The sequence below is a fragment of the Mycetomoellerius zeteki genome, unplaced genomic scaffold (assembly GCF_001594055.1).
Source record: "Mycetomoellerius zeteki isolate Tzet28-1 unplaced genomic scaffold, Tzet1.0 scaffold198, whole genome shotgun sequence".
In the NCBI taxonomy this organism is placed as follows: Eukaryota; Metazoa; Arthropoda; class Insecta; order Hymenoptera; family Formicidae; genus Mycetomoellerius; species Mycetomoellerius zeteki.
This window is the reverse complement of record NW_017256936.1, coordinates 309075-316750: the sequence shown is the minus strand read 5'-3', so window position 1 is coordinate 316750 and position 7676 is coordinate 309075. Positions and strand designations below refer to the sequence as shown.

The following is a 7676-nucleotide window of genomic DNA, read 5'->3' as shown; positions in this document are numbered from 1 at the left end:
GTTTGTTCCTAACCTTATATGTCGTGTGAAAATTTTATTTAATTTTGAAAAAATGGGACAGAAAAGAGTCTCGAAGAGGAAATATGTTAATCCGAAATTAAAAGAAAATAAAAATGAAACTGAAAAGGATGTACATGTTTCACATAATGCAAAGGTATTGTTTATCGCTTGTGTTACTTATTTCTGTATATGCTCTTGTTTATTTTTTCACATAATTCAATAATAAGAATGTAATTGTTAATGTAACATAATGTGATGAAATATAAAATATATTTAACAATTCAATCTCGCTAATACGGGTAATCGAGAGTAATTCCATGCTCTTTTTGATGCGCTAAATTAATAATTTATAGTTTGTTACTATACATACAAATTGTTTGTTTGCATGTGTTTCGTATGTATTATATTCGACTTAATTATTTGATCGTTTTGGCTTGTCCGAGCCATCTTCAGCAAAATAATTCATTAGAGTATATCGATCGACAAAGTTTTCATATGTAAATGTCAAATAAGCCTCTTCCAACTTCCCGATTGAAAGTGTACATTTTTTTGAACACTATTGATAATATGTTTCGTTAGTGGACTGTCTATCAATCATGAAGTATCGGTTAAGACTCATCCTTCGTCGTCCTTTTACATATATATTCGTCCTTAATTTGATATAATTATTCGTCTGATTTTTGATTTTGTGAAATTTGCAGTGTTAAATTTTTGTCACATTCTGACTGACTTCTGACAGACTTCTGCCAGTAATGAGAAACGTTCAAATAATAGTCAAATATAATATAGACGAAACACATGTGAACAAACAATTTGTATGTACAGTAACAAATTAAATTATTAATTTGGCAAAAACAGCGTAGAATTACTTTCAGTTATCCATATTAGTGAGATTAAATTGTTAATTATATCAGAGAGTCTAATAAAATATTATATTTCTATATAATATGTTTCCTAATCAACTTAGAATTCTGACATGGAAGATTTGATAGCAGCTCAAATTAATGTTGACGAAGATGCTACAGATGATGAAGTAGAAGAGGACGTAGTTATATCTAGTTCGGATGAAGAAGTAGAACAAGACAAAGTTATATTTGATTCAGATGACGAAGTGGAACAAGATGAAGATATATTTGATTCAGATGAAGATAATGATTCAGAAGAAGATAATGATTCAGATGAAGATAACGACGATTCAGATGAAGTTAACGATGATTCAGATGAAGTTAACGATGATTCAGATGATGTTAACGACGATTCAGATGAAGTTAACGACGATTCAGATGAAGATAATAATGATTCAGAAGACATTCAGTCAGAAAACAGTTATGAGGAAGTACAAGAAGATTCACCAATCAAATCAAAAGATGACAAATTAAAGAATAAGAGTAAAAGTAGTAAATCTTTAACATTTAAGGACAAGACATCGACAAAAAAAACTGCACCCGTAATTAACAAATTAAAAAACAATAAAAATCACAAGAATTTTGATAAAGCACAGATGCATAAAGATGCACATAATGAACAAAAAACTAATGTATCGACTGCAAATGATGAAGATGAATATGTGTATGATAGTTCTGATGAAGAAGATATTCGTAACACAATTGGAAATGTACCATTACAATGGTATAATGAATATGATCATATTGGATATGATTGGCAAGGTAAGAAAATTCCTAAACCCGAAAAGGGTGATGAATTAGATAACTTTTTGAAAAGAATGGAGGATCCTAACTTTTGGAGAACTATACAAGATCCTCAAACTGGTCAGGATGTTATACTGAGCGAAGCAGATATAGATTTAATTGTAAGAATCCAAAAGCAGAAAATTCCTGATATTCAATTTGATGAATATGCGGTAAGTTATTTATAATATATCATTTATAGTAATTTTAATTCATAGATTATTGTATGGTACATAAGAATGTGGTTTTAATTTTATTTGTTGTAAATTGTAGCCATGGGCAGATTGGTTCACTTCTGAAGTAATGAAAACGCCACTTCGTAAATTCCCAGAGCATAAACGTTCTTTCTTACCATCCAAGAACGAAGCTAGAAAAGTATCAAAATTGGTACATGCTCTTAAGATGGGTTGGATGAAGTCTACTGCTGAAATGCAGACAGAAAGAGAAAAAGATAAAGGGCCACAGTTTTATATGTTGTGGCAGTCTGATGATCAGGCAGAGGAAATGCGTAGAATTCATAAGCATATTCCAGCACCCAAAAGATATTTACCTGGCCATGCAGAGAGTTATAATCCTCCACCAGAATATCTATTTGACAACAAAGAACTTAAAGAATGGGATAAATTAAAGGCAACTCCGTGGAAGAGGAAATTACATTTTATACCACAGAAATTCAATTCTCTTCGAGAAGTACCTGCATATCCAAAATATGTCAAAGAAAGATTTCAGAGGTGTTTAGATCTGTATCTGTGTTCTAGATCATTAAAGATGAGATTAACAATAGAGCCTGAAGTCTTGGTTCCACAATTGCCTAGTCCGAAAGACTTACAACCATTTCCAACAACCATGTTTATGGTATTTAAAGGACATACAGATATGGTTAGAAGTATTACTGTAGAACCAGAGGGTCAATTTATTGCATCTGGTGGAGATGATATGTTATTGAAGAGTGAGTTATTTAGTGTATCATATACAGGGTGTTATTAACCGATTAAATCACCCATCGTGAACAGGTAGAGTGAACCGAACTGAGTCGAAAAGTCTTGTACCATTTTGCAATTTTTACAATAGTTAACGAGATATTAATTATTAAAAATGGCCGAATATTGGTCTTCAATAATTTTTTTCTCAAATACTATCAATTTTACAAAAAAACTAGAGATAAAAATTGTTTATTTTCTTCTCATAGAACTCTAAGAATTTTTTCAGAATTTTTTATCAACTTTTTAGTACTGTATTTTCTTATTTTTATTATCATGAGAAAATACGGTATTAAAAAATTCTGAAAAAATTCTCAGAACTTTATGAAAAGAAAATAAACAATTTTTGTGTCTTACAGTTTTTCTGTAAAATTGATAGTATTTGAGAAAAAAATTATTGAAGACCAATTCGGCCATTTTTAGTAATTAATATCTTGTTAACTATTGCGAAAATTGCGAAATGGTAGAGGACTTTTCGACTCAGTTCGGTTCACTCTATCTGCCCACGATAGGTGGTTTAATTAGTTAATGACATCCTATATATTTGCATATTATTAATTTATGTACTATACAATTGTAAATTTCATTTTACATGTAGATTAATATAAATTGTTATTTTAACAGTATGGGAAGTGAATACAGGCAGGGGTTTGAAAACAGTACCTTGTGGTGGCGTCATTCGAAGTGTTGTCTGGCGTCCAAATCAAGCTATGTCGTTGATAGTGGTTGCAGCTGACAAAAAAGTGCTTTTAATAAATCCTGGAGTTGGAGATAATCTTATTACCAGCAAAACTGATCAACTTTTAGAGATAATACCACAGAGTGAAATAATAGGTATTGTTAATTAAAATTACCAAATTATTTATGATCTATTATGAAGATAATTTTCAAATATGATTGACATACTTTATGATGTATTAGTGAGTGACAGGGTGCAAAGTGCAGTACAGTGGGAGCAAGCGGAAGGTGACCATTGGAACAATGGAGTTAGGATAATTTTGAATCATTTTAAAACTGTAAAGCAAGTAACATGGCATGGAAAAGGAGATTATTTTGCTACTGTCATGCCAGATGGTCAGAATAGATCAGTTTTGATTAATCAGTTATCAAAACGAAGATCTCAATTACCTTTTAATAAATCAAAAGGATTAATACAATGTGTGTTATTTCATCCGATTAAACCATATTTATTTGTTGCAGTAAGCATTAGCAATCGAAATATACAATAGTATTAATATTTCAATTTTATGTAAATTATATCTTTTTCAGACACAAAGAAATGTAAGAGTATACGATCTTGTACAACAGATAATGATTAAAAAATTGTTATCCAATTCACAATGGATATCATCAATGGATATTCACCCAGGTAAACTATTATACGTTTTATTATGGATTATGTTCAAACGATCATCATTGTGCTATAAATTTTTTAGGAGGTGATAATGTCTTGGTAGGGACATACGATCGCAAAATGCTTTGGTTCGATTTAGATTTCAGTAAAGAGCCTTATCAAACATTGCGATTACATGGAACTGGCGTACGCGCCGTAGCATTTCACAAACGATATCCTCTGTTTGCTTCTGGAGCTGACGATAGGGCACTAATTGTATCTCATGGAATGGTGTACAAGTAAAATATCTATATATACTTATTGGCATATTTAATTTTATATATATAATATATGACGCTTATATTTTTTTCCAGTGATCTTTTACAAAATCCATTAATCGTGCCATTGAAAAGATTGTGTAATCACGAATCATATAATGATTTCGGTATTTTGGATGTCATATTTCATCCTATTGAACCATGGGTATTTTCCGCTGGTGCTGACTTTACTATACGAATGTATACGTAAATGCATATTAGAATGTTCAGAATATCTTGTAAGTCATGTTGCCGCTGTGAAAAAAAAATCACTCATATTTTTCCCCAATTTTGTGTAAAATAAAATACATGTCTATTTTTTATGCATTTTTTACTTCGTATAAATTTCCTTTGTAATAAATATAATTACATAAATTGTACATAATAACAAAATGTAGGAACTTGTATACTTGCATTAAAATTATACTTAAATATGAGACATTTTATTAAATTTCATTTTATAATAAATGTCCTATCAGTTAAATATATAGTTGTTACAAAAAGATTAAATTATTTTACAAGAGCAGTGTCTACTTAAAAATGTAAAGTAAATAAATTACAATTGTGCTAATTTGTATGCTAAATCGTGACACAGTGACGGAATTTTATCTTTCTTTCTCTTCTTTAATTATGTTTATATTCTATTTTTTAAATCGATTAATATAACGTATTAAGATAAAGGAGAATGTCCCAAGCATTGCCATTCGGGCTCTCCGCAATCACAGGTGCGACCCGCATGTCGAACTTGGAATACAGTAACGATACCTCTGCTATCGTCAAATCTACATGTAATGTGCAGATCATGTATTAAAAAGGTATAGAATTGATTACCTCCCCATCTTTGTCTTAAATACACTGACCTAGGATCTTCTCTTAGTACATTTTCTATAGCTTGTTTTTGTTCATCAACTTTATCATCTAAAATTTCATTTAGTTGCATCAAAGCGCGTTCGTTGAAAATCACGGACAATGTTGCTGCACGAGGTTGCGAAATCCAATCTGGTATTCTTATATCAGAAAAGTTACTCTCCGTTGCCGCATTCATTGACGCAGACGATATAGCTGTTGCAGCGTGAATATCCGGTAAAGTGCGCGAGGGCGTCAAAGTTTGAGACTCAAGTCCCTCTTCTCCATCGGGTGCTTCGCGTATTCCCATTCTCACAGGAGAATTATCAACTCTCGCATGTAATACATGACGATTGACTAAATCTATATCGGTACCACACACTGTGCTTGGTCCATCTGCTCCATCCAATAATCTAGAATTACGTAATGTCTGATTTTCAGTATAATTAATTTCATTATCGTTATCCCTTTCTACTCGCGTTGTGTCTGTATTAGTGGAATTATTTATATCTATTCTATGTACTCTACTATTTAAATCTCTAATAGAGTCTATTTGTGATTCAGCTATTAAAGTTGCATTATGTTCGATAGATGAATCCAAATCTGATCTCGTGTTAGACGCTCTATTTTGAATAAAGTATGCTTCTCTATGCACATCTACATTAACGTCATTTTGTAACCAAGTGTTAGCATGAGCTTCTGTTAATTGAGAAGATTGTTGTCTCGCGATATCATAGCCATTGAAATTGGGATAAGCTTGAAATTCTTCTGCTTGGAGTCTCAAAGCTATTTCTTCATCTCTAGAAATATCAAGCTCAGTCTGCTCGTCGTTGTTGATGTCTGTATCATTATTAAAAGAGTCAACTGATTGGCCTTCGCTCAAGTTGAGAGTTTCTTCCATATTGTGAAACACGTCTGAGGCATTGACATTATTCTCTCTCAGCCTATTGCCTAGTTTTTCGATATGTAATGGACTATCGTACTGTGGTATATATGGTTTTATATCTAGTACAGGAGTCTGATTAACCATGTCGACACCTTCAAAATAAATCGTATGATTTTCAATTTTTAATATCTTAACCAGACTAAGGCCAATAGGGCATGGTCGATGTGGAGAACGTGTAGAAAAAACACCTGTTCGTATTCCATTCAATCTCGGTGGTGCTACTTTTGCACGAGTGTGTGTTGAATCGTTTCTATGAAAGTGAAATAAAATCCTATTGAAAAGAAAAAGCAAAGAACATTATTTTATTAGAAACATTAAAATTGTATTGTTTTAAAGAATTATGGTTATTTTACCACATATGGGAAAAATCCTGCAAGCCCTGTAAGGCATGATCTGGGTTGGTAAATATAGAATTATAAAGCGTTAACTTTCCTGGTACTCTTCCACATATGCCAGGTTGTCTAGGAGTTGCCCTTTTATTGGGAAACCAGGTAGAAATGACACCGATAGGTTTTAATTTAAGAACATCTTGATCTTTACTTGTGCCAGGCTTTGCTTCTTCCGAAGATATCAGTTTAGACTGTGGAAGGGTTCCTCCATGTTTTTGTAATTCCAACAAACGTTTGATATTATCAACATCTTTATCAAGTATGTATCTTAAACTTTTTACCTGTTGTCTGCAATATTAAATCAAATTATTCTTTACAGTTTCCTTAGTAAATTAGAGTTCATAACATTGTAATTATCTTTTTACTGAATTTTATAATTAGCATTTCATATTAAATGCAACACATGCGATTATATGAATACTATATTTAAAAAAAAGTTAATAAGAAAAAATGACGTTATAGGCTACATCAAAATGAAGAGAATTTTTATGACAGTACCTCAGATTATTAATCTCTTGTCTAGCTATATTCAATTGACCGAGCAAATAATCGGCACTTATACTAGAATTTCGGCAACTCAAGTCCATATTCGTTGTCGCTCGCATTTACACAATACTATTCAATACTATTCCTTTCCGTAATAACAGATAACAGATATTTTACTGGATACGGATAACCCCTACGTTGCCTACGGAGTCTCTACCTGCCCATTGTTCCGTGTATTTTAGAGGCAGCGGAAGTTCGATTAATTTTCAATTTCCGGATTCTGAGGCGAGGCGCACCGTGCACCACCGTTGTTCCTATCACGACGCTTGTTTTCTTGCTGAATTGCTAGCTAGAATAAATTCTTGCCACCGTATTGGCTACGATGCAGACACTGTCAGTACCGTAGCCAACGGTGGCAAGATTCTAATCCAGCTAGGAATCCAGCAGGAAAACAAGTATCGTGTGCCGCAGGCTTAAGTCCGGATCTACAATAGGTGTTTTAAGCCTTAAGTCGTAAGAAATTGACCAATTACAGTCGAATACGAGGAGAATAATCGACTATGATTCGTCCATTTCTTAAGGCTTAGGGTGCCGTCACATGTAGCGTAACCTGCGTAAGCGTAACTTGCGTATTCTAGTAATTTACTAGAATACGTTATTTTTTATTTACTAGAATACGCCATTCTGAAAG

At 32.5% G+C, this 7676-nt stretch overlaps 2 protein-coding genes across 3 annotated transcripts; one reads left to right on the top strand and one right to left on the bottom strand.

Annotated features, from left to right (window-relative positions):
• On the top strand, positions 1-4605 carry LOC108722179 (ribosome biogenesis protein BOP1 homolog). The gene is made up of 8 exons (XM_018447158.1): positions 1-154; positions 968-1861; positions 1962-2637; positions 3293-3502; positions 3590-3867; positions 3938-4037; positions 4105-4300; positions 4376-4605. The coding sequence occupies exons 1-8, from the start codon at positions 53-55 to the stop codon at positions 4527-4529; spliced, it is 2610 nt and encodes an 869-aa protein (XP_018302660.1). The 5' UTR covers positions 1-52; the 3' UTR covers positions 4530-4605.
• Positions 4606-4864: 259 nt separating this feature from the next.
• LOC108722180 (uncharacterized) lies at positions 4865-7244 on the bottom strand. 2 transcript variants are annotated; one of them, XM_018447160.1, is made up of 3 exons: positions 7203-7244; positions 6464-6787; positions 4865-6381 (listed from the first exon to the last, which is right to left on the bottom strand). In XM_018447160.1, the coding sequence occupies exons 1-3, from the start codon at positions 7208-7210 to the stop codon at positions 4989-4991; spliced, it is 1725 nt and encodes a 574-aa protein (XP_018302662.1). In that variant the 5' UTR covers positions 7211-7244; the 3' UTR covers positions 4865-4988. The 2 variants fall into 2 exon arrangements, with proteins under 2 accessions (XP_018302662.1, XP_018302661.1); XM_018447159.1 differs by having other exon boundaries at positions 6998-7225.
• Between the last annotated feature and the right edge of the window lie 432 nt (positions 7245-7676).

Bases quoted from the DNA above. Each gene is read 5' to 3' on its own strand.
- LOC108722180 (XM_018447159.1), bottom strand. From the start codon at position 7,104: ATGCGAGCGACAACGAATATGGACTTGAGTTGCCGAAATTCTAGTATA. The intron at 6,788-6,997 runs GTACTGTCATAA...TTAATATTGCAG, and splicing joins CAAGAGATTAATAATCTGAG to ACAACAGGTAAAAAGTTTAA. The intron at 6,382-6,463 runs GTAAAATAACCA...TCTTTTCAATAG, and splicing joins CAGGATTTTTCCCATATGTG to GATTTTATTTCACTTTCATA.
- LOC108722179 (XM_018447158.1), top strand. From the start codon at position 53: ATGGGACAGAAAAGAGTCTCGAAGAGGAAATATGTTAATCCGAAATTA. The intron at 2,638-3,292 runs GTGAGTTATTTA...TTATTTTAACAG, and splicing joins AGATGATATGTTATTGAAGA to TATGGGAAGTGAATACAGGC. The intron at 4,038-4,104 runs GTAAACTATTAT...TAAATTTTTTAG, and splicing joins ATCAATGGATATTCACCCAG to GAGGTGATAATGTCTTGGTA.